Here is a 25,032-nt window from a genome sequence, read left to right on the forward strand (position 1 = left end):
AAAATAACATATTTATATAACTACCAAAAATCACATAATAATTAAAAATATTTTTTTAAAATTAGTATGCATGCTTGTTAAAATTCACACATGTGTTTCATTCTGATTATTCTAATGGAATAGGAAAAATCAATGTTATTAAAATTCACACATTAATTAATATTTAAATTTAAAACGTTAAATTTATTAGGAATATAAACATTTATTACATTAAAGTAGTATGATAAATTTAATGAGATGGAATGCCAAAAATCACCTATGTGTAGATATAATAATTTGAAGAGTGTTCAAAACTTGTGGCCAAGATTGAAAGAGGATGCTAAGTTCAAAACCAACGAACGGTCCTGATTGATTTCTAATTTAACAAGAAACATAATTACACTAATGACCATGAAAAAAAATACAACAATGTGTAATAATAAAGTGAATTACAAAATTACCCTCTAGACTGCAAAAACTTCTCTTTTATATATATATTATATATTATATATTATATTATTATATTATTATATTATATTATATATATATTATATATTATAGATAGATAGATTATAGATTATAGATAGATTGGCTTCAAATTCTAGGAAGCTATTGTCTCTCACTCTCTCTTTTTCTTTTTTCTTTTTTCTTTTTTTGAAAAGGTCTCTCTTCTTACTCTTTGCTAAATCTAGGATGATGGAGAATTAGATATGGGTGTGACCGTGTGACTTGTTTAGTTGTCTTAAGGATTCTCATTTCTCAGGGGCATTTATCGTAATTACTCTACAAAACGAGGGGTACAATCTCAACCAGCATTCAACAGTTTATACAAAAACCCGTTTCCTCCGAGTTCCACTTTCTTCCACGACCACCACCGTGTTTCGCAACCTCCGCCTCGTAACTGTAACACTGAAAACTCTTGCTCCGCCGCATCGTGTTCCGGCGACGGATCCATTTCGCATAACACAAGAACCCTAAAAAACTCGTGAGAATTGTTCTGTTTTTCACATTCGGATTCAGCTAAGCAGATCCGAACTGAGAACCATTTCAAGGTACCGCCGCTGAAACTCGATCGCATTTCCTATATGATTATCCGATCCGTTTCATTCCGATAATTCCATGCAGTTTTTCCAAAATCTCAAGTTTTCATGGATCTGAGTTTTGATTTTCTTCACTGTTTTTTGCATTCCGTTTTGCACCGGTTGCATGACGTTATTACCTGAAATTGCGTTTGTCTTTTTGTATTTAATGGCTTTGAATTACATTGAAGTTTGCTGAATCGTGTTTGGTATTGGTTTGACTTTGTTGCAGATCGTGCGGTGCGGTGAAGAATGGCATCGGCTGCGACTGGAGCTACAGGATGGTACAGGGGAAGGGTGAAGGCGGTTCCTTCAGGGGATTGCTTGGTCATTGTGGCCGTTGCTAGCTCCAAGCCTGGTCCTCTGCCTGAAAAATCAATCACTCTGGCTTCTCTTATTACTCCTAGACTGGTAATTTCACAATATTTCAATAAATTATGAGATTGAAAACTAGAACCGTCAATGAAGATCTTGAGACTCTGTGCTGAGTAATTGCATTTCTCTGTTTTGATTTTAATTGCATTGGTGTTCTGTTGTTTGGATATTTGGGAATTTCGCTAGGCGCGGAGAGGCGGTGTGGATGAACCATTTGCATGGGAAAGCAGAGAGTATCTGAGGAAGCTCTGCATAGGGAAGGTGGGAAGCCTAGAGTTGCGCTCTAGTGTGATAACTTGGTTGAGTGCTCTGGTTTTGTCTTCTTCTGACTGTGTGTTTGGCGTGATGTGTTGTTATTTCAACAGGAGGTGACTTTTAGAGTTGATTACAATGTGGCGTCCATCAATCGAGACTTTGGAACCGTTTTTCTTGGTGAGAAGAATGTTGGGGTGTTGGTTGTTTCTCAAGGATGGGCAAAGGTTGAAATTGAATTGTGATTTCCCATTTAGATGTGCTGTGTTTGGATTACATTCTACTTTTTGAATTGCATTGTTGATTGTGAACTTGTTCATGCAGGTCAGAGAACAGGGCCAGCAGAAAGGAGAAGTGAGTCCCTACCTGGCAGAATTGTTACGGCTTGAAGAGCAAGCTAAACAGGAAGGCCTTGGTCGTTGGAGCAAGGTTTGTTTGGGTTTTCCTCTATAAACTAAAATGAATTTTCAAAAAGCTGTAATTAAGGTGTGCTTTTTCAAACACACTGCTATTACTGTGTGATGCAGTACCTCAATACTGCAGTTCCATCACATGATGCGATCCCCAATTTGAATCTAGAAATCCCTATTGTCATTATATCAAAATCGTCCTGATTACATGTGACATTTAATAATTCACTTTTCTATTGCTGAAATGACCATTTGAATTTTCTTTCATATTTCAAATTAACATGTAATATAGAATGAACTCGTGCTTGCTTATATTTTATAGATATCATCTTCTACTCCCATTTAAATTGATCGAAAATGGACAGATGTAGTTGCTAATTCACGTTTACCGTGACCTCATGAGTGTAGCATATATGATTTTATGGTTATTCCAGGTTCCTGGTGCTGCTGAGGCATCCATCAGAAATCTACCACCTTCTGCCATTGGTGATGCTAGTAACTTTGATGCTATGGGTTTATTGGCTGCAAACAAGGGATCTCCGATGGAGGCAATTGTTGAGCAGGTTCGTGATGGCAGTACTCTCCGAGTCTACTTGCTCCCGGAGTTTCAGTTTGTCCAAGTTTTTGTTGCTGGAATTCAGGTATGTTACATAAATGTGTTGCTATTGCTACCGTTTATTTATACACGCCACTAATTGTTTTCCCTTCACACTAGTCCCCACAAATGGGAAGAAGAGCTGCACCCGAAACTGTAGTTGAAACAGAGTTAACAGCTGATGAAAATGATGGAGATGTTCCTGGGGAACCTCGACCCCCGCTTACATCTGCTCAAAGACTTGCGGTTTCATCTTCTACTGAAACTGCAGCTGATCCTTTCGGACCTGATGCAAAATTTTTCACTGAGATGCGTGTATTGAATCGAGATGTAAGTAACATGTTTCTGTAAGTTATATTCCTTGTGCATTTATCAAAATTTTAATAATTCAAATGGGTATGCAGGTTCGGATTGTTCTAGAAGGCGTGGATAAGTTCAGCAATTTGATCGGGTCGGTGTATTATCCTGATGGCGAATCAGCCAAAGACCTGGCACTGGAACTTGTGGAAAACGTACGTCACTCACCTCTGTAGAGTGAGCCATGACTTTTTTTGTCTTAATCTATTCTTGATGAACCTGACTTGTTTGGTTCCATTGTTTTATACTGTAGAACTGCCTGACTGGTTTATGTGAGATTGAATTAAGTTTGTATTCGTTTGTATTTGTGCTTAATTTCAGGGGATCCAGTGAGGGGGCATTGTCAATACTTGGGAGTATATTATATATATGATTAGCATGATACACAATTTGTATTAAAATTCCAATTGAGTATTTAATTAAGTAACCAAATACCAGCTAAATAGATTTGAAAAGCGAAACATTGTACTTGCTATCACTGCTGGCTTTATTTGCTTGAGTGGACTATCATATGAAAATATTGGTGATTCTTTTTCTTTTGACAAAAAGAGTAGACCTACTAATTATGAAGGTTTTATGATTCATCAATTGTTATTCATTGTTTTATTGTGTATCCTAGGTTTACGCAATATCTATATTGCATGACATTTACTGATTTCCCTGGTCTCTCTTCATGGACATTTAGAATGTTTATTCATTCCATGTCTTTTAATCTGATGAAATATCAGTCAAAATATTCTTAAAAATATTTCTCAATATTTTTTCCTGTTATATAGGGTTATGCTAAATATGTTGAATGGAGTGCAAATATGATGGAAGAAGAGGCAAAGCGGAGGCTGAAGACTGCAGAGCTCGAGGCTAAGAAAAGCAGGCTAAGAATGTGGACAAACTATGTACCACCAGCTTCAAATTCAAAGGCAATTCATAACCAGAATTTTACTGGAAAGGTGAAATATTCTTCAATCATTTGTTCGTGACAACATGGTCAATCTTCAGTTATACAAGCATATCAATTTAACTTGATTTTTACAGGTGGTTGAGGTTGTGAGTGGAGATTGCATCATTGTCGCTGATGATTCCATTCCGTATGGCAGCCCACTAGCTGAGAGGCGAGTTAACCTTTCAAGTATTAGGTGTCCGAAAGTAGGCAATCCTCGTCGAGATGAAAAACCAGCTCCCTATGCCCGTGAAGCAAAGGAGTTCCTAAGAACACGCCTCCTTGGTCGTCAAGTATGAAAATATCTTAAGTACCTTCTTTTAATATCATTACTGAGTTCATTATAATTTATTAGTTCTGTTATGTTTCTCAGGTGAATGTAGAAATGGAATATTCTAGAAAGATTGTTCCTACAGATGGATCTGCAGTTCCTTCACCAGCTGCTGATTCCAGAGTAATGGATTTTGGGTCAGTCTTCTTATTGTCTGCTACGAAAGCTGACAGTGATGATACCCCTTCATCTATTCCTTCAGCTGGAAGTCAGCCAACTGGTGTCAATGTTGGTGAATTGGTTGTTGGCCGTGGCTTTGGAACTGTCATTAGACATCGTGACTTTGAAGAGAGATCTAACTACTATGATGCCCTTCTTACTGCTGAATCGCGTGCCCTTTCTGGAAGGAAAGGGATCCATTCTGCCAAGGATCCTCCAGTGATGCATATAACTGACTTGACCACCGTGAGAAAATTTATAATTATGCTTTAATTTCTTTTTACTCAGAAGTTCGTAAAATTTAACTCGATAATATATTCCCGGTTGATTCATATCAGACATCAGCGAAGAAAGCCAAAGACTTCTTGCCTTTCCTACATCGAAGTAGAAGGATTCCTGCTGTTGTGGAATATGTCCTCAGTGGCCATCGTTTCAAGTTGTTAATTCCAAAAGAAACTTGCAGCATTGCTTTCGCACTCTCTGGTGTCAGGTGTCCTGGTCGTGGTGAGCCTTATTCTGAAGAAGCAATTGCACTGATGAGGCGAAAGATAATGCAGAGAGATGTAGAGGTAATTCAGTTGTTTAATGAACTTAAGGTTCCTTAATATTGCCTTGTTTTGTTAAATGTTTTAATTCTTGCAGATTGAGGTGGAAACTGTTGATAGAAATGGAACGTTCTTGGGATCGTTATGGGAGTCAAGAACAAATGTGGCACTCACACTTCTTGAAGCTGGTCTTGCAAAACTTCAGACTTCCTTTGGCAGCGACAGAATTCCTGAATTTCATCTTTTGGATCGAGCTGAACAATCTGCTAAAAAGCAAAAACTGAAAGTAAAATAGGATCCCAATAATGTTTGAAATTATCGCTTTTATTTCCCTGTTAACTTTTCTAAAGTTAAACTCTTTTGCAGATCTGGGAGAACTTCGTTGAAGGAGAGGAAGTATCAAATGGCGCAAATGTTGAAAGCAAACAGCAAGAAGTACTTAAGGTGAGGGACACTATCTTACTAATGACACATCTTTTTTGTTTAAAACTGTGTGGAATGACTTATCCCATTTTCGTGCTTCCACAGGTAATTGTTACAGAAGTCTTGGGTGGTGGTAAATTCTATGTCCAGACAGTTGGTGATCAAAAGATAGCATCCATTCAGCAACAGCTTGCTGCTTTGAACCTGAAAGAAGCTCCTGTGCTTGGTGCATTTAGTCCTAAGAAGGGTGACATAGTCCTTTGTTATTTTCATGCTGATAAGTCCTGGTACCGGGCAATGGTGAGTTCCAACCTGAAATCTTTCTTTTCTTTTGTCCTTTCACCCTTACTGGTGTAGGCATTGCATTCCATGGCTGAAAACATGTTGCCATTGGATAAGGGCTGATGAAAAATATATGACTTGATGATTAAGTCACAGTGACCTGTTTCTTTAATATCTTTCCTCCTTTTTTCTGGATCTTTTAGTGCCCCCGCCCCGATCGACAACTTTGTTATTGATCTTTTATCCCTTAATCTGGTTTGAAGTTTACATCAGTCTGTTTATAAACCCTTTTTGCATATATGATGCAAACCTGCTTGTGTTTTAAGCTAATAATATTAATGTGACGTAGTTTCAGTCTCCTTAAACCAGGTATTTTTATATAAATATTATTCCTTTTCTTTCATGAATATGATTGACCTGAGATGATTTGATATTTCATTATATGGGCCAACTCCATATGCATCTCTTCTTTATGACTTCTTTTTGTAATTTCCTATACTGTAATTTGAGGGTCAGAGTTCATGAGATGCTAAATATGAAGTGCATTACTTATATTTCACCTTCTCTGTTTCCACTCTAATTTCCTTTTTCCTTATGAAATGATGTATGGTGCCACATGCCTTTGTTTTCGTTATGCTGATAATTCATAATTGAATGTTGTAGGTTGTCAATACACCTCGAGGACCAGTTGAATCTCCTAAGGACATATTTGAAGTATTCTACATTGACTATGGAAATCAAGAACAAGTAGCTTACAGTCAGCTACGGCCTCTTGATCAGTCCGTGTCTGCCGCACCCGGTCTTGCTCAATTGTGCAGTCTTGCATACATTAAGAGTCCAAGCTTGGAAGAGGATTTCGGCCAAGAAGCAGCTGAATATTTGAGTGAACTCACTTTAAGCAGTGGAAAAGAGTTCAGAGCCCAGGTTGAGGAGCGAGATACTTCCGGAGGAAAAGTGAAAGGGCAGGGAACTGGGACAATTCTTGCAGTAACTCTTGTTGCCGTGGATGCTGAGATCAGCGTTAACGCTGCCATGCTACAGGTGATTATAGTTGCTCACTTTTTGCTTGAATATTCTCATAGTTTGATTCCCTGTGCAAACACTTCTCTGAACTTTTTATTTTCTTGTGGAATTTTCAGGAAGGACTTGCCAGGATGGAAAAAAGGAACCGGTGGGACAGAAAAGAAAGAAAGGTGGGTCTTGATAGTCTGCAAAAATTCCAGGACGATGCACGCAAGGAACGGCGTGGAATGTGGCAGTATGGAGATGTCGAGTCAGATGATGAGGACACTGCTCCTCCGGCGAGAAAAGCCGGTGCTGGCCGCAGATGAGTGTAACAGACAGGAAGTAAATTATATGTTATAGACATCATGAGGGAAGGTTTAAATTATAGGCATGAGTTAGAGAGAAAAAGAAGGAAATGCCGTGCTTATTCCTTTGTAAGTTTTGTTTGATTTAATCTTTGTTTTAAAAATTTTGTGTTAGGTTGATGGGACAATTGTTTTCTCTAGATGTCACAATAAGGTGCTTGCGGCAGGGTTAAGAACCCTCCTCAACTCATGTCATCAACTCTTACTACTTGAGGTGTCATTCGGGACTAAGTAATAATTTATGTTATTGTAATTTTATATTCTTTACTTTTATATTTAATAAAAAATAATTTTATCATATAATATTAATAAGCTATTCACTATTCACAAATATAACATATATTGTCTAATAATATATGTAATGTATCATCTAAATTACCACGGTCGGACCTGGTTCAACCGCTCGACATCACTACATACGAGATATTTTGGCCACGACCTTCATGACTGATGCTAAACTTGTTACAATCCAATGGTGACTGCATGTTCACTTGTCCCTTAGTGTGATACCTCCACTAGCAACGTCACCTTATACATCAAACTTGCTGGTTCTCTCCAATATTTGAGTCTCACTAGGTCACACATTTCATTCTATGTAAACAAGTTGTCTCAACACTGGCAGAGGAATTAAGATATCCATATAAAAGCTTTGAAACATATCCTTCGTTACCTTAGATGAATCGTGAGTCATGGTCTCGATCTAACTCGGGAGCCCAAACTCACTCTTACAACATTCTGTGACTCCTTAGGTTGGGGAAACTGGTGATCGTTGATCCACCTATGTGTATATTTTCTATGTTGCGTCCAATCACCAATGTGAGATCATGCTATTGTCTCTTGTTGACCTACTCATTAAACCGATATTGAAACCTCCACTCATGCCAAGTTGAATGTCATATACTTTTCCTTTTCCTTGTGGAGGTGAGTTGGTGTATTAACTTAATCATATATTATTTCCCTTTTTTAGGAAGATTTTTCTACACAATTTGATTACTCTTTTGATTTTGATTTACAAATTAATCACAATCATTACAACTTTATTTATAAATAAATAAATATATATATATATGTGTGTGTGCACGCGCGCATAATCTTGTACATGATAAGCTAAGAAAATCAACATTTCAATTCTTTTTACCGTATACAGTTTTTAATATAGAATTGCACAAATTATACAATTTTACCACTATTACGTCACAGAATAAAATAAGGAAGAAATGAAAAACTTGACAATGAAACTCTGAATGTGGTTCATATTTAAAAATGCAGACGTTATCAAGTTAGTTTCACAACAAACATGAATCCATCTGATAAGACCGTGAGTTATCTTGTATGATCGTTTCTCTTTTTCATCTCCCCATCATTACAAGGACCTAAAAAAAGTGCTATGATTGATTTTAGGGTATTGTATTCAGACCCCCCGACCCCTATTCAGACCCCTTAAAATTGGCGAATTGTCCAAAATGCCCCTGTTAAAAAAAAATTCCCACTTTCCCCACTAACTCCCCCCCTCCCACTTCTCCCACTTTTTCAAACTTCTGAAACCCCCCCCCCAAACACATTTCTCTCATTCAAAATCTCCCTCCCTCTCTCACGCATATCCTCCGCTGCCTCCGCCGGCCGTCGTCATCGCCAGCTACACCGCAACCGTGTGGAGTCGCCGCCACCCCCATCGCCACCTTCTGCTGCCAACAGCCCAACATTCTTCCCGGAACCCAGGTTCGTTACGCGACCCGACCCATTATGTTATGGTTTTGATCGCACCTTGTAGACGCGTATGCGTCGCATCTTGAAGGTGCGTGTTCAGAATGCACGCACCTTAAGGATGCGCTTGATACGCACCCTTAAGGAGCGACACAGACGCACCCTGAGAGTGCGTCATAGACCCTTATATGTCAAAGCTTCAATGCTATGTTTTTGTTCTGTTTTGAGTCTTATGTTTCCAATGTTGGTTCAGATATGGCAAGAACAAAGAATTTGAGTGTGCCACCGGCCAACGAAGGGAGAATTCCCCCCACGACATCGGTACGTAAGGCTCGTGAAGCCGCTGCCCTACGAAAGAAAGAAGAAGCACGTAAAAGGCGTGACGAGGCAACCCGTAAAAGGCGTGCAAGTAGTGCAACGACTGCTGCCAGTGCAGTATAGGAGCCTGAACCAGAAGAAGTACAGGAGCCTGAACCTGAAGATGATGATATGGTTGATGTAGAACAGGGTTCTGGTCAAGGAGAGGATGAAAGTTCTGGTGAAGAAGAGGAGGAGGGTTTTACTGAGGAGGAGAAGGAGGAAGAGGAGGAGGAAGAGGATGGCGGGCATACACAAGCAGATCAAGGTGAGGAAGATGATGATGATGATATATTCTTTCCTTGGGGCCTTATGACAATACCTTGCTGAAGAGCTTCAAGCAACATATATCACTGGAGGTGTGGAAGCATTACAAGAAACCTGCTGAAGTGCTTGATATGAGTGTCTTGAAAACCTACCACCATGGGAATGTTATGCTTGGGAATGATAAGAAGAAGAATAAGGATGTGTTAAAATGCTTTTCGACTTATGTAAAGGGAAGAGTTGTGGCTGCTGGTCTATTGCCTTTGTTGACATGCAACATTCCCTCTGTTGACAAGACCATGCTAACATCGTTTGTGGAGAGATGGCAGCCGAAAACATCCTCTTTCCATATGCCATTTGGGGAGATGACCATCACACTGGATGATGTTAGTTCTTTGCTACACATTCTTGTGAAGGGCAAATTCTTCACTCTCCCAGCCCTGACTCGTGAGGAAGCAGCCACTGTATTGCATAAACAGCTTGGTGTTACACAAGCAGATGCTGAAGAGGAGATCCGAAAGTCCTTAGGACCTAATGCTCGTTATACATGGTTGTTGAAGATGGTTGAGGACATGGCTAAGGAAGGGAAGACCAAGAAAGCTGCTAGAGCCTTCTTGCTGCGTTTGGTGGGCATGACGATCTTCTGTGGGAAGACAAACAACAAGGTGGATGTTGCATATTTGGGGATGTTCATGGATTTGGAAAAGATTGGGGAGTATGCATGGGGCGCCATGGCATTGGCTTTCCTTTATGACCAGCTAAAGGACGCCACCAAGGTCTGCACCACTAGTCTTGGAGGATACTTAAATCTGTTTCAGGTATGATTCTACAACTCTTATTTTAGTTAAATTGTAATTAACGTAATTTAAGGTATCTCATCTTGATGTATGATTATTTGATTACAGGCATGGATATTTGAGCACTTCCCTGCTTCATTGTTTGATAGAAACCTGAACAGGAAATACAGTGAGAAAGACCCGCGAGCTTGCAAATGGGTCACCAAGAAGGGGACTGTGGACCTGCATGCGAAGAGGCTAATCCTAGATGACCTTAGGGATAACAATGTTATATGGACTCCATATGACGGGCATAGAGTGGATTGACCCTTTCAGCAGGAGTGTCTTTACAGTGGGTGGATTCGGCATTCAGGCATCATCCGGCCATATCTGCCAGAGCGTGTGTTGAGGCAGTTCTATATGCTCCAGGATCAACCCAAATTACCACCGGCAAACATTCCCCCTATTGAGGATATTGATGAGAGATTTGAGAACATGTCTCATTGCTTGGCTGCTCAACATACTGACACTCCAACGACAACGCCTCGCTACTTTGAGTGGTACAAGACAATCTCACACCGCTTTGTGGTCCCTCCTGAAACAAGAGGTCCTGTGGCAGTAACTCTTGTGGTAAGGATCAATAATTTAATGACTAGTTTGATTTTGTTTATATTACAATTTATGATTATGTTTCATTGTTGCTTGTAGGATGTTCTCGAACAATTACGGGAGTTGAGTGATATCACAGTTGACCCCAGTGAGACCCCTCAGCGGATCCTCGAGGCAAACTAGCGTATGCGGGATATCATAATGCAGCACTTGGAGTATGGAGGTGATGATGATGACAGTGGCGGTGGCAATGGAGTTGCACCTCATGGTGGTGGTGGCCCTGACAGAAAGAAGAAAGGAAAAGCAAAAGCATCTACCTCGAAGACTAGTTAGGTCTAGTGTTTTAGGATTAATTAAAGGATGACTGTATTGAACACAAATTACTTTTCACGTAGGTTGTGTTTTAAAGACAAGTTATGTTGTGTTGTGATTAATTTTTCCTTAATTTAGTCTTCAATTGTTCTGTTTTGGTAACATGTAACATTTACTGTTCTCATCGCACACTCATGGTGCGTCTCAATCGCATCCTTAAGATGCGTCTAAGACGCACCATGAGAGTGCGACATGTAACACCCAAACAATGTTCCATGCCAGGGTCCCTGTACACGACACAAGTTCTGAATTAATCGCACTCCCAGGGTGCGTGTTAGACGCTTCTACATGGTGCGACGCAGACGCTCCTTGGAGCAGCGTCGACGACGCACCCTGAGAGTGCAATTTACAACTCGAAACCAGAACTAGATATGAAACAGAAACAGAAACATGCTGAAACAAATAAGTACTTTATTCATAATTTTTTGATGATAAATTACAAAATTTTCGAACATACAAGTACAATGACCCCTAGACCCTAAGTCCTAACCCTAGTACTTGACATATACAAGTACAATGACCCCCCACATAGGATACAATCAGGAGGGAGTCTTCTTCTTCTTCAGGTCCTCTTTCTTGGCTTCTGAGGTCCCCTTCCTTGTCTTCTCCTCCTCGGCATCCCGGATAGATCCAGTGCAACCACCTGAACCTGGGTGAGCCTTGATGTTTCCATCACAAAAAGGAGACTCCGGAGGGCATTTTCTACTAGAGCTTGGACCTATTCTATTTAGCAACTTTGAGTACTTTGAACAAGCAAGGATGAGCAAGGATGGTTGCCCCTACATTAGCAACTTTGGCACTCTGAATTTGAAATTTCACTTTCAAAGTACTCAAAGTTGCTAATGTTGGGGATAACATCCACATAACCCCAACCACTCAAAACCCCCTAAACCAAAAGAATAACATTAAAAAGAAGACATAAGAAAAGCATAGAAGAGGAGGAGAGGAAGAAGAGAGGTGTTGTGTGAAAAATGAAGGATTGGGAAGCCCTTTTTATAGAGCTGCGATGACCTAGGTTGTAACGACGCACTTAATGACTCATTTAATGAGTTTTACCGGTTGTTGACTCATGGTCAATGGCCGGTGCGTTTTAAACGCACTCTCAAAGTGCGTCACAATCGCACCCTCAGTGTGCGTCTGTTTCGCACTCGGAAAATAAGGTTCAAACTGCGACCATCACGCAAGTTAAAGGTGCGTTCGAAAGGGGTAATTTCGGGTTTCAGAAATTTCCTCCGGTCTAAATAGGAGTGGGGGGGGGGGTCTGAATAACAATTCCCTTGATTTTATATTTCCACTTCATTTAACCTGACAATGAAACTGAAACTCTGAATGTAGTTCATATTTAAAAATTCATACGTTATCAAGTTAGATTCACAGCAAACATGAACCTATATAATAAGACAGAGAGCTATCTTGTATGATCGTCTCTCTCTTTCATCTCACGTCATCATTACGGGGACCTAAAAAGAGATTTATGATTGATTTTACACTTCATTTTCATTTAGATCTCAATTTCTATCTATCTGTAAATTATTTCACTCATCATATATTTTATATTCTTGTTTTTCTTCTTATCTCTCTTCTCTCCACTTCATTTACACTTAAAATAAAGTGTGAACAAAACTTTATCATAAAAAAACATAACATTTTTTCACTTTGGTTTTCTACAAGTATGTCCAAGCTCAATGAGCTTATGACTTTATTTAGTGCAAGTTTAGAAAATGCGTGATACACATATTTATGACAGTAATCGTGTATTTTAAAAATGAATATTAATTACTTTTGATATGCAATACACAGTTTTCACCGCACAAGACACAATGCATATGAGAGAAGGAAATAATGAATGCGCATCCTCAAATCATTTTAGAAAATGAAATTATCTTTAAATTTATTCTATATATTCCTTTATTTAAAAAATAATTGTTCTTAATTATTTTAACGCATCAAAGATACTAATTTCTCCAAATATCGCCAACCTTAAAAAGCTTATCGCTTTATTAAGTGCGGGTTTAGAAAATGTATACTACGCAGACCCACGACCATAATCTGTATTTCAGAAACGGATATTGGTAGCTTTAGATAGAAGATACAAAAACGGATAATGATAGCTTTAGATAGAAGATACACGATTCTGACACCACAAGACATGAAACGTATATGAAGTAAGGAAAAAATTAATGTACGTTCTTATATTTGACGTACATTCTTATCTTTGAAGTTGTTTTAAATTATTTTTCAATTGTAAAAAAAACTCATTTAAAAAATCGTTGTAATTTTTATGCATTCATTGATACCGTTTTAACTTTTAAGGATTAACAAAAAATTATTCTGAAAAAAACATTTTAAAAGTAGGAAGCTAAATTCTAGGGAGCTATTGTCTCTCCCTTTTCTTTGCTAAATCTAGGATGATGGATAATTGGATATGGCTGTGACGTGTTTAGTTGTCTTAAGGATTCTCATTTCTCAGGGGCATTTATCGTAATTACTTTACAAAACGAGGGTGCAATCTCAACCAGCATTCAACTGTTTATATAAAAACCCGTTTTCCTACAACCTCCATTTTCTTCAACATCCACCACCGTGTTTCGCAACCTCCGCCGTAACTGTTACACTGAAAACTCCTGCTCCGCCGCGCTCGTGTTCCGGCGACGGATCCATTTCGTGTAACATAAGAACCCTAAAAAACTCGTTAGAATTGTTCTGTTTTTCACATTCGGATTCAGCTAAGCAGATCCGAACTGAGAACCATTTCAAGGTACCGTCGCTGAAACTCGATTGCATTCCTATTTGATTATCCGATCCGTTTCATTCCGATAATTCCATGCAGTTTTGCAAAAATCTCAAGTTTTCATGGATCTGAGTTTTTATGCAGAGAATTCGAATTTCGTTTTTTGCATTCCGTTTTGCACCGGTTGCATGACGTTATTTCCTGAAATCGTGTTTGTTTTTTTGTATTTAATGGCTTTGAATTGCATTGAAGTTTGCTGAATCGTGTTTGGTATTGGTTTGACTTTGTTGCAGATCGTACGGTGCGGTGGTAGCTGTTGAAGAATGGCATCGGCAGCGACTGGAGCTACAGGATGGTACAGGGGAAGGGTGAAGGCGGTTCCCTCAGGGGATTGCTTGGTCATTGTGGCCGTTGCTAGCTCCAAGCCTGGTCCTCTGCCTGAGAAATCAATCACTCTGTCTTCTCTTATTGCTCCTCGGCTGGTAATTTCATTCAATTCACTGTTTTCGATTTGATTATGAGGTTGTGAGCTAGAATCTTGAATGAAGATTTTGAGACTCTGTCTGTTTTGATTTTAATTGCATTGGTGTTCTGTTGTTTGGATTTGTGGGAATTTCGCTAGGCGCGGAGAGGCGGTGTGGATGAACCATTTGCATGGGAAAGCAGAGAGTATCTGAGGAAGCTCTGCATAGGGAAGGTGGGAAGCTTATACTTACTGCTACTCTAATAATTTGGTTGAGTGCTCTGGTTTTGTCTTCTTCTGACTGTGTGTTTGGCGTGATGTGTTGTTATGTGAACAGGAGGTGACTTTTAGAGTTGATTACAGTGTGGCATCCATCAATCGAGACTTTGGAACTGTTTTTCTTGGTGACAAGAATGTTGGGGTGTTGGTTGTTTCTCAAGGATGGGCAAAGGTTGAAATTTGATACCGTGTGATTTCCCATTTAGATGTTCCGCGTTTGATTACATTCTGCTTTGCTTAATTGAGATGTTAATTGTGAACTTGTTCATGCAGGTCAGAGAACAGGGGCAGCAGAAAGGAGAAGTGAGTCCATACCTGGCAGAATTGTTACGGCTTGAAGAGCAAGCTAAACAGGAAGGCCTTGGTCGTTGGAGCAAGGTTTGTTTGGGTTTTTTCCTCTTTAGTATAAAATGAATTTCAAAAAAGCTTGTAATTAAGGTGTGCTTTTTCAAACACACTGCTATTATTGTGATGCAGTACCTCAATATTGCAGTTCCATCATATGATGCGATCCCCAATTTGAATCTATAAATCCCTATTGTAATTATATAAAAATTGTCCTGATTACATGTGAAATTTAATAATTCACTTTTCTATTGCTGAAATGACCATTTGAATTTACTTTCATATTTCAAATTAACATGCAATACAGAATGAACTCATGTTTGCTTATATTTTACAGATATCATCTTCTACTCTTATTTAAATTAATCGAAAATGGACACATGTAGTTGCAAATTCTTGTTTATTTTATGAGTGTAGCATTTATGATTTTATGGTTATTGCAGGTTCCTGGTGCTGCTGAGGCATCCATCAGAAATCTACCACCTTCTGCCATTGGTGACGCCAGTAACTTCGATGCTATGGGTTTATTGGCTGCAAACAAGGGATCTCCGATGGAGGCAATTGTTGAGCAGGTTCGTGATGGCAGTACTCTCCGAGTCTACTTGCTCCCGGAGTTTCAGTTTGTCCAAGTTTTTGTCGCTGGAATTCAGGTATGTTTCATAATTTCTGTTACTATTACGACGGTTTATTTATACACGCCACTAATTGTTTTCCCTTCACACTAGTCCCCACAAATGGGAAGAAGAGCTGCACCTGAAACTGTAGTTGAAACAGAGTTACCAGCTGATGAAAATAATGGAGATGTTCCTGGGGAACCTCGACCACCGCTTACATCTGCTCAAAGACTTGCGGTTTCATCATCTACTGAAACTGCAGCTGATCCTTTTGGACCTGATGCAAAATTTTACACTGAGATGCGTGTATTGAATCGAGATGTAAGTAACATGTTTCTCAGTTTCTGTAAGTTATATTCCTTGTGCACTTATCAAAATTTTAATAATTCGAAACGGGTATGCAGGTTCGGATTGTTCTAGAAGGCGTGGATAAGTTTAGCAATTTGATCGGGTCGGTGTATTATCCGGATGGCGAATCAGCCAAAGACCTGGCACTGGAACTTGTGGAAAACGTATGTCACTCACCTCTGTAGAGTGATCTTGCCATGACTTTTTTTGTCTTAATCAATTCTTGATGAACCTGACTTTTTTGCTTCCATTGTTTTATACGGTAGAACTGCCTAACTGGTTTATTTGAGATTGAATTAAGTTTGTATTTGTGCTTAATTTCAGGGGATCCAGTGAGGGGGTATTGTCATTACTTGGGAGTATATTATATATATGATTAGCATGATACACAATTTGTATTAAAATTTCAATTGAGTATTTAATTAAGTAACCAAGTACCAGCTAAATAAATCTGAAAAGCGAAGCATTGCACTTGCTATCACTGCTGTGGCTTTATTTGCTCGAGTGGACTATATCATATGCAACTATTGGTGATTCTTTTTCGTTTGAGAAAAAGAGTAGACACAGTAATTATGAAGGTTTTGCATCCACTGTTATTCATTGTATTATTTTGTATCCTAGGTTTACGCAATATCTATATTCCATGGCATTTACTTATTTCCCTGGTCTATCTTCCATGGACATTTAGAATGTTTATCCATTCCATGTCTTTTAATGTGATGAAGTATCAGTCAAAATATTCTTAAAAATATCTCAATATTTTTTCCTGTTATATAGGGTTATGCTAAATATGTCGAATGGAGTGCAAATATGATGGAAGAAGAGGCAAAGCGGAGGCTGAAGACTGCAGAGCTCGAGGCTAAGAAAATCAGGTTAAGAATGTGGACAAACTATGTACCACCAGCTTCAAATTCAAAGGCAATTCATAACCAGAATTTTACTGGAAAGGTGAAATACTCTTCAATCATTTGTTCGTGACAAAATGGTCAATCTTCAGTTATACAAGCATATCAACTTAACTTGATTTTTACAGGTGGTTGAGGTTGTTAGTGGAGATTGCATCATTGTCGCTGATGATTCCATTCCGTATGGCAGCCCACTAGCTGAGAGGCGAGTTAACCTTTCAAGTATTAGGTGTCCGAAAGTAGGCAATCCTCGTCGAGATGAAAAACCAGCTCCCTATGCCCGTGAAGCAAAGGAGTTCCTAAGAACACGCCTCCTTGGTCGTCAAGTATGAAAATATCTTAAGTACCTTCTTTTAATATAATTACTGAGTTCATTATAATTTATTACTTCTGTTATGTTTCTCAGGTGAATGTAGAAATGGAATATTCTAGAAAGATTGTTCCTACAGATGGATCTGCAGTTCCTTCACCAGCTGCTGATTCCAGAGTAATGGATTTTGGATCAGTCTTCTTATTGTCTGCTACGAAAGCTGACAGTGATGATACCCCTTCATCTATTCCTTCAGCTGGAAGTCAGCCAACTGGTGTCAATGTTGGTGAATTGGTTGTTGGCCGTGGCTTTGGAACTGTCATTAGACATCGTGACTTTGAAGAGAGATCTAACTACTATGATGCCCTTCTTACTGCTGAATCGCGTGCCCTTTCTGGAAGGAAAGGGATCCATTCTGCCAAGGATCCTCCAGTGATGCATATAACTGACTTGACCACCGTGAGAAAATTTATAATTATGCTTTAATTTCTTTTTACTCAGAAGTTCGTAAAATTTAACTCGATAATATATTCCCGGTTGATTCATATCAGACATCAGCCAAGAAAGCCAAAGACTTCTTGCCTTTCCTACAACGAAGTAGAAGGGTTCCTGCTGTTGTGGAATATGTCCTCAGTGGCCATCGTTTCAAGTTGTTAATTCCAAAAGAAACTTGCAGCATTGCTTTCGCACTCTCTGGTGTCAGGTGTCCTGGTCGTGGTGAGCCTTATTCTGAAGAAGCAATAGCACTGATGAGGCGAAAGATAATGCAGAGAGATGTAGAGGTAATTCAGTTGCTTAATGAACTTAAGGTTCCTGAATATTCCTTTTTTTATTAAATGTTTTAATTCTTGCAGTTTGAGGTGGAAACTGTTGATAGAAATGGAACATTCTTGGGATCCTTATGGGAGTCAAGAACAAATGTTGCACTCACACTACTTGAAGCCGGTCTTGCAAAACTTCAGACTTCCTTTGGCAGCGATAGAATTCCTGAATTTCACCTTTTGGATCGAGCTGAACAATCTGCTAAGAAGCAAAAACTGAAAGTAAAATAGGGTCCCAATAATGTTTGAAATTACCGCTTTTATTTCCCTGTTAACTTTTCTAAAGTTAAAATGTTTTGCAGATCTGGGAGAACTTCGTTGAAGGAGAGGAAGTATCCAATGGGGCAAATGTTGAAAGCAAACAACAAGAAGTACTTAAGGTGCTTAGGATAATATATTGCTAATGATACATCTTTTTTGTTTAAAACTGTGGATTCAGGAATTACTTATTCCATTGTCATGCTTCCACAGGTAATTGTTACCGAAGTCTTGGGTGGTGATAAATTTTATGTCCAGACCGTTGGTGATCAAAAGATAGCATCCATCCAGCAACAGCTTGCTTCTTTGAACCTGAAGGAAGCTCCTGTGCTTGGTGCATTTAGTCCTAAGAAGGGTGACACAGTCCTTTGTTATTTTCATGGCGATAAGTCCTGGTACCGGGCAATGGTGAGTTCAAACCTGAACCTGAAATATTTCTTTTGTTTTGTCCTTTCCCCCTGACTGGTGTCGGCATTGCATTCCATGGCTAAAACCATGTGCCCATTGACTAAGGGATGATGAAAAATATATGAATTGATGATTAAGTCACAGTGACCTGTTTCTTTAATATCTTTCCTCTTTTTTTCTGGACTTTTTCGCCCCCCCCCCCCAACCGATGGCTTTGTAATTGATGTTTTATCCTTTAATATATTTTGAAGTTTACATCAGTCTGTTTATAAACCCTTTTGCATATATGAAGCAAGCTGCTTGAGTTTTAAGCTCATAATTTTAATGTGTAGTTTCAATCTCTTTAAACCAGGTATTTTGGTATAAATATGATTTCTTTTCTTGCCAGAAAATGATTGACCTTAGATGATTTAATATTTCATTATATGCGCCAACACCATATGCATCCCTTCTTTATGACTCGTTGCAATTTCGTGTATTGTAATTTTAGGGTTAGAGTTCATGAGATGCGCTAAGTAGGCAGTGCATCACTTGTAAATTACCTTGTCTGTTTCCACTCTTATTTCTTTAATTCCTTATGAAACTATTTGTGCTGCAACAATCCTTTGTTTTTTTTGCGCTGATCATCCATACATGAGTTTCGTAGGTTGTGAATACACCTCGAGGACCAGTTGAATCTCCTCAGGACATATTTGAAGTATTCTACATTGACTATGGAAATCAAGAACAAGTAGCTTACAGTCAGTTACGACCTCTTGATCAGTCCGTGTCTGCCGCACCCGGTCTTGCTCAATTGTGCAGTCTTGCATACATTAAAAGTCCAAGCTTGGAAGAGGATTTCGGCCAAGAAGCAGCTGAATATTTGAGTGAACTCACTTTAAGCAGTGGAAAAGAGTTCAGAGCCCAGGTTGAGGAGAGAGATACTTCTGGAGGAAAAGCAAAAGGGCAGGGAACTGGGACAATTCTTGCTGTAACTCTTGTTGCTGTGGATGCTGAGATCAGCGTTAACGCAGCCATGCTACAGGTGCTTATAGCTGCTCACTTTTACTTGATATAATTTCATTGTGTTTGGATTTCCGTTAAACTCAACGTGGATTCACGTCGAGTTCAACGTGGCAAATTCTAGCTTCTTCGTTGATACCTTTAGATACGTGAAATCCTGTTTGTGTTTGCACCAACGCCAGACCAAAGATACACTCAAAGTCTTATAGTTTGATTCTCTATACAAACACTTCTCTGAACATTCTGTTTTCTTGTGGAATTTTCAGGAAGGACTAGCCAGGATGGAAAAAAGGAATCGGTGGGACAGAAAAGAAAGAAAGGCGGGTCTTGATAGTCTGGAAAAATTCCAGGACGAGGCACGCACCAAACGGCGTGGGATGTGGCAGTATGGAGATGTTGAGTCAGATGAGGAGGACGGTCCTCCGGCGAGAAAAGCTGGTACTGGCCGCAAATGAGTGTAACAGACAGGAGGTAAATCATATGTTATAGACATCATGAGAGAATGGTTCAATTTATAGGCATGAGTTAGAGAGAAAAAGAAGGAAATGCCGTGCTTATTCCTTTGTAAGTTTTGTTTTATTAATCTTTGTTTTAACATTTTTGTGTTAGGTTGATGGGACAATTGTTTTCTATAGATGTCATAATAAGGTGCATGCGGCAGGGTTCTTTGTTACTATGAGAACAGAAGAGGCGTTTTGGTCTTTTTTAAGAACTTCTCTTACATTTTCCCCTATGGTTTGGTTTGGTTTTGGATTGAAGACTTTTCTTAATAAGTTAACCTGGGTTAGATCCAGTCCCTACAGACAATAAGATTTTTCATTATGAAATCACAAGTACATGTATTCTTTAACTCAAGCCCATTCAAACTTTTCAGCCAGTACTCTTTCTAAAAAGCTTTTGCAGAAATACAACTCTCCTTTATAACTTAGCTTGGGAGGAATACAACTGAAGATGGAATAGTATACTATAATGTTAAACAACTCACAACACTCAAAGAATGTATAACCGTTTAGTTTATAACTAAAAGTCACTCCAAATGATGTGGAACTATTGCAAAAACAAATTGGAGGGTAGTTTGAGTAGGAAATAATGGAGATCATTTTGTTGAATAATTGTGTTCTTGTCTTAGGACAAGAGAACCCTAAGAGAAAACCCTAGTAGAGGGAGGTAAGAGAAATTAAAGTCTTGTGTCATAATGAAAGGGTTCCTTTTACAATGGATGACCTCTCCTTTTATAGTGATATGATCCAAAACCCTAATGCTAGCCTATTTGGGCTCTTGGGCCTCATAAATCCTCGGCTTAAGATTACTTACTAGAGAACACTCTTAGTTTGATACCTATGGGAATCACCTATTCTCTTTACAAGGGTCAGGTCACCCTAATCTAACTAAAGATGTGACCGGTTGCCCTAAGGAGGCCTCGCCTAGTCTTTCTGTAGTCACGCCGAGCTTTGACTGTGGGCCGGTCCTATCACGACAGGTCCTGCCCAGCCCAAATTGCTTTGCACCACTTCAACTTACTGCTCACATATCATTTTGTAGTTGAATTTTGAGGAAACTAGCCGTTGAACATGAACTTTAGAGGACTTTGGTTTTAACAGCCTCCACATCCAACATTTGTTTAAGGAATTAAGGCTTCATCAGTAGACTTCTATCCTTGAGGTTTACACATTGTATATATTCCAATATGATTGTCAACATCCTAAGCTATAAATACATATACGGGTGAACAAATATTTACTATATGTGGCAAGTTCTTCACAGCTCACTCTTGTCACACTTCTAGACTAGACGGGGAACAATCAAATAGCTTTCATAAATTTAAATACATATACGGGTGAACAAATATTTACTATCTTTACTCAAATGTGAAGTACCATAGCAACTAGTTAGCTTATTAGGATATCTTTTGGAAATAGTAATATTTACACAAAATAGACTCATGTCTGGACACTACAAAGAAGTGCTAATATTCAAGGAATATTATTCCCGAACAAGACCATCTTTCTAATATTAGTGTTTAAGAAAGAACAAGGAACTTTGCTTCATAAGGAATACATACAATACAACTCAAGAATAATACAATACACATAGAAAGACAAAAAAAGGAAACAAGATGTAAATATACTGATCGGGGAGCGACCAAACTACCCGTGAAGCAAGGGTAGGAAGAAGGTGAGGGGCACGGTAACGTTGAGCGGTTGATGAAGGTCCCGGGAGGGACTCCTGCAAGGGACTCCAATGCCGAAGTAAGAGGTTGAACAAGGGTGAGTAAGTGAGTAATGAGATGAAGAGATGAGTTACCTTACCAAAGGGGGGAGGGAACCCCCTTATATACCTGTCTTGGCTCTAGGGTTGAGCCATGCGACGTCATGCATGGCCTGCGTCTTGACTCTTCCCAGCCGTAGGATCCTCTGCTATTCCTCCGGCGCCAGAGGGATCTTACGGTCCAGGCTTCTCGTGACATGTGTCTAATCCCTAGTTCCCTAGGGTGGTTGAGGGAAGTCAACCCTACGTTGTGGGGCCCGCTATTGTCCTTTGTGGAAATGTGGGACCAATCCTAGCCACTTTACAAGTTCCCAGAACAGTAGTCCCCCAGCTCTGGCCCAATGATTCAGTGGGGCGTGAGCTTAGAAGTAACCCCCTTTTACTCTGTGTCCTGTGATGCGAGTCCATAATTACGTAGTTGACCGGTCGGGGTGAGGAGGCAACATGATCGACCCGGGGGTGCCCGGCTGGAGCGTCTCCTAGAACAGTAGTCCCCTAGCTCTGGTCCACAAGAAATGTGGAGCTTGAGCTAATAGAGTCGGAAGTAATTACATGGTTGGTCGGTCGGGGTTGGTCCTCACATGATCGACCCGGGGAGTGACCGGCTGGAGCATCTCCCAGTACATATATGAAAACTAAAGTTACTTCTTTCTTTAATTTCCTCTTTCACATTCCTTTTAGTTTTCTTTTCTTTCTTCTGCTTAGTTTTATTATAGAGAAGAGCCAGCGTCTGCCACCAACAAGAACAGAGAAGAACGTGGTAAATGGCTGCCACGGTGGAAGATGGGTTCAAGTTAGGGTGGCAAAATGATCCATGAGTCCATATCCATCCAGTCTATTCACGACAAAATGCATCTATATCCATCTACATAGAAAATTAATTTAAATGGATGGATTACAATCAATTCATTTAATCCATTGGAAATCCATAACCCATCCGTTTAAAATTAAAATTCATTGGATGGTGGATATATTGAAAAATGACGAATAGTGATGGACCAACTTAGAATCCTACTGAATTGCAAAAATGTATTAAATGAATTGTAAATAAAAAAATAGAAGGATTAAATAATTAAAAACAACATGGATTGTCAGAAAAGCCCAATGGATTTCAAACAACAAAAACAAAAAGATTCGAATCCTAAAATCGACATGAACGAGTCAAGATAACTAAAATCGACTCTAATAACTAAAATCGACCCCAAGCCCAAAAGTCGACCCCAAAACCCCAAAAACCGTCCTAAACTCTAAAATCGACGATAGATTCCAAAATAGAACTTAACACTAAAACCAGCTTTAAAATCTAAATCCAACCAACCCAAAAATCAGCCTTTATCCCTAAAATCAGTCCTCAAGCCCTAAAATCAACTCTAAACGTTAAAGTTGACCTTAAACCCTCAAATCGACGCCGAACCCCTTAAACACCAAAATCGACCCAAAACTCTAAAATTCAGTCCCAAACTCTAAATTCAACCCCTAAGCCCCCAAATTGGCCCCAGATCCTAAATTTGACACTGAACGCAAAACTGACCTTGAAACCGACCCTAAAATTTTTGGTCGAGTGGTCGCGCATCGGGTCATGAGGGTCGGAGAAAGGTCATTTGGGTCTTCGCCGGGATGAACGAGTTGGGCCATGGGGGTTGTCACCTTGAATCGGTCGACATTAGCGTCGTATCGAGAAAGTCATCATCGGGTCATAACATGTTGGACGATTTTGTTGAGTCGAGCGAGTCGTTATTGGGTAGGGGCAATTAGTGTTAGTTTTTGTGTTTAGGGTTTGGGTTGGATTTTATGATTTATGCCTGATTTTAGGGTTTAGGGCCGATTTTAGTGTTTAGGGTCGATGTTAGAGTTTGAGGTTGATTTTAGCATTAAGGGTTGACTTTAGGGTTTGGGGCTAATTTTATTGTTAAGGTCGATTTTAGTGTTTAGGATGATAATAGGGTTTGGGGTCGATTTAAGGGTTAGGGATCAATTTTAGGGTTTGGCGACCAATTTTAGGGTTTTGAGTCATTTTTGTGTTTGGGGCCGATTTTACGGTTTAGGGTCAATTTTAGGGTTTGGGACAGATGATAGTTTTTGGGAGCGATTTTAGAGAAATGAATTTTTTATAAACCTTTTTGTCAAATTTTTTTTTATAAAAATTCCATAAAAAATCGAAGTTATTGGATGGATTGGATTTTCATCCATTAAAAATTCACTAATAAATGGATTGGATGGATTTTTTAAAACAATTTTAGTGGATGCTTAATGGATAATGGATTGTTTTGTATCCATCTGTCACAATCCATATCCATCTAATTTATTCATTTGCCACGCCTACTTCAAGCTAACAATGGGAGTAGTCAGAACAAAGTGTCTTTGCTTGTAACCAAATGAATAGATGGGTTAGTGACTTCTCATTATTGACAAGCAAACAAAAGCATTTTTAAATCGTTCATGAGAGTGATTTAAGACTATCAAGTCTAGGGTTCGATCTTGGGCTGTGCGAATGGAGAAACATTTGTTAGGAGAGATCTACCCACTTAATGAGATCTTAGAGCCTCAGAACATCATTTGTTTTCACCAATTTTGCTGTGACTGATACTATGATCTCATAAACAGCTTGGACTGGTCATATAAGGTTCATAAACAGCTTGGACTGGTCATATAAGGTTCAACTGGTCAATTCTTATACCTATTCTTGAAATGCATGATATAACACAAATGTATTCTTACAGGGGTGGGGGATTCTTATACTTTCAAGCAACCAGTCCCAAAAAATTTATGATATTGGGTAAGACCACATTAAATGGTTTTATATTATTATTTCTAACAATATTAATGACACTTGCGGAAGTTTTCAGTTTATAGCTTGGAGAGATGAAATTGAGCGTGTTCATAGAATGTCAGAATGTGTTGAAACTAAATCTTAGAGCAAGAGTCTTCCACTTAGCAACAAAGCAAGACTTCGAAAAGAGAAAGCATGTGGCAAATGAGAGAAGCAATTTATAATGAGGAAGATGTAGGGCATACGTGTAACTATTTTAAGCGACAATACAAATTTAACCGTGCCAAAATTAGCTTGTTTTAAATCTTAGAATAAGTTTTACTTGAAATATATT

The 25,032-nt window shown here is 39.1% G+C and overlaps 3 protein-coding genes across 4 annotated transcripts; all 3 read left to right on the forward strand.

Annotated features, from left to right (window-relative positions):
* The first annotated feature begins 640 nt into the window (after nt 1-640).
* Nucleotides 641-7,361, forward strand: LOC130715966 (ribonuclease TUDOR 1-like). The gene is made up of 17 exons (XM_057566135.1): nt 641-1,031; nt 1,291-1,469; nt 1,620-1,694; nt 1,799-1,912; nt 2,010-2,114; nt 2,530-2,736; nt 2,811-3,020; nt 3,095-3,202; nt 3,824-3,994; nt 4,080-4,277; nt 4,358-4,720; nt 4,813-5,043; nt 5,117-5,305; nt 5,386-5,463; nt 5,548-5,742; nt 6,388-6,765; nt 6,864-7,361. The coding sequence occupies exons 2-17, from the start codon at nt 1,311-1,313 to the stop codon at nt 7,053-7,055; spliced, it is 2,973 nt and encodes a 990-aa protein (XP_057422118.1). The 5' UTR covers nt 641-1,031; nt 1,291-1,310; the 3' UTR covers nt 7,056-7,361.
* Nucleotides 7,362-9,553: 2,192 nt separating this feature from the next.
* Nucleotides 9,554-10,522, forward strand: LOC130747404 (protein MAINTENANCE OF MERISTEMS-like). Its single transcript, XM_057600346.1, has 2 exons — nt 9,554-10,237; nt 10,325-10,522. Exons 1-2 carry the CDS (start codon nt 9,554-9,556, stop codon nt 10,520-10,522), a joined length of 882 nt encoding a protein of 293 aa, XP_057456329.1.
* A 3,209-nt stretch (nt 10,523-13,731) lies between these two features.
* LOC130715974 (ribonuclease TUDOR 1-like) lies at nt 13,732-20,510 on the forward strand. 2 transcript variants are annotated; one of them, XM_057566155.1, is made up of 18 exons: nt 13,732-13,934; nt 14,201-14,389; nt 14,530-14,604; nt 14,708-14,821; nt 14,923-15,027; nt 15,438-15,644; nt 15,720-15,929; nt 16,013-16,120; nt 16,734-16,904; nt 16,990-17,187; nt 17,268-17,630; nt 17,723-17,953; nt 18,026-18,214; nt 18,295-18,372; nt 18,464-18,658; nt 19,305-19,682; nt 19,927-20,131; nt 20,270-20,510. In XM_057566155.1, exons 2-17 carry the CDS (start codon nt 14,231-14,233, stop codon nt 20,113-20,115), a joined length of 2,970 nt encoding a protein of 989 aa, XP_057422138.1. In that variant the 5' UTR covers nt 13,732-13,934; nt 14,201-14,230; the 3' UTR covers nt 20,116-20,131; nt 20,270-20,510. The 2 variants fall into 2 exon arrangements, with proteins under 2 accessions (XP_057422138.1, XP_057422132.1); XM_057566149.1 differs by having other exon boundaries at nt 19,927-20,510.
* Nucleotides 20,511-25,032: the final 4,522 nt, after the last annotated feature.

This window comes from Lotus japonicus, chromosome 1 (genome assembly GCF_012489685.1).
Source record: "Lotus japonicus ecotype B-129 chromosome 1, LjGifu_v1.2".
Taxonomy (NCBI): Eukaryota; Viridiplantae; Streptophyta; class Magnoliopsida; order Fabales; family Fabaceae; genus Lotus; species Lotus japonicus.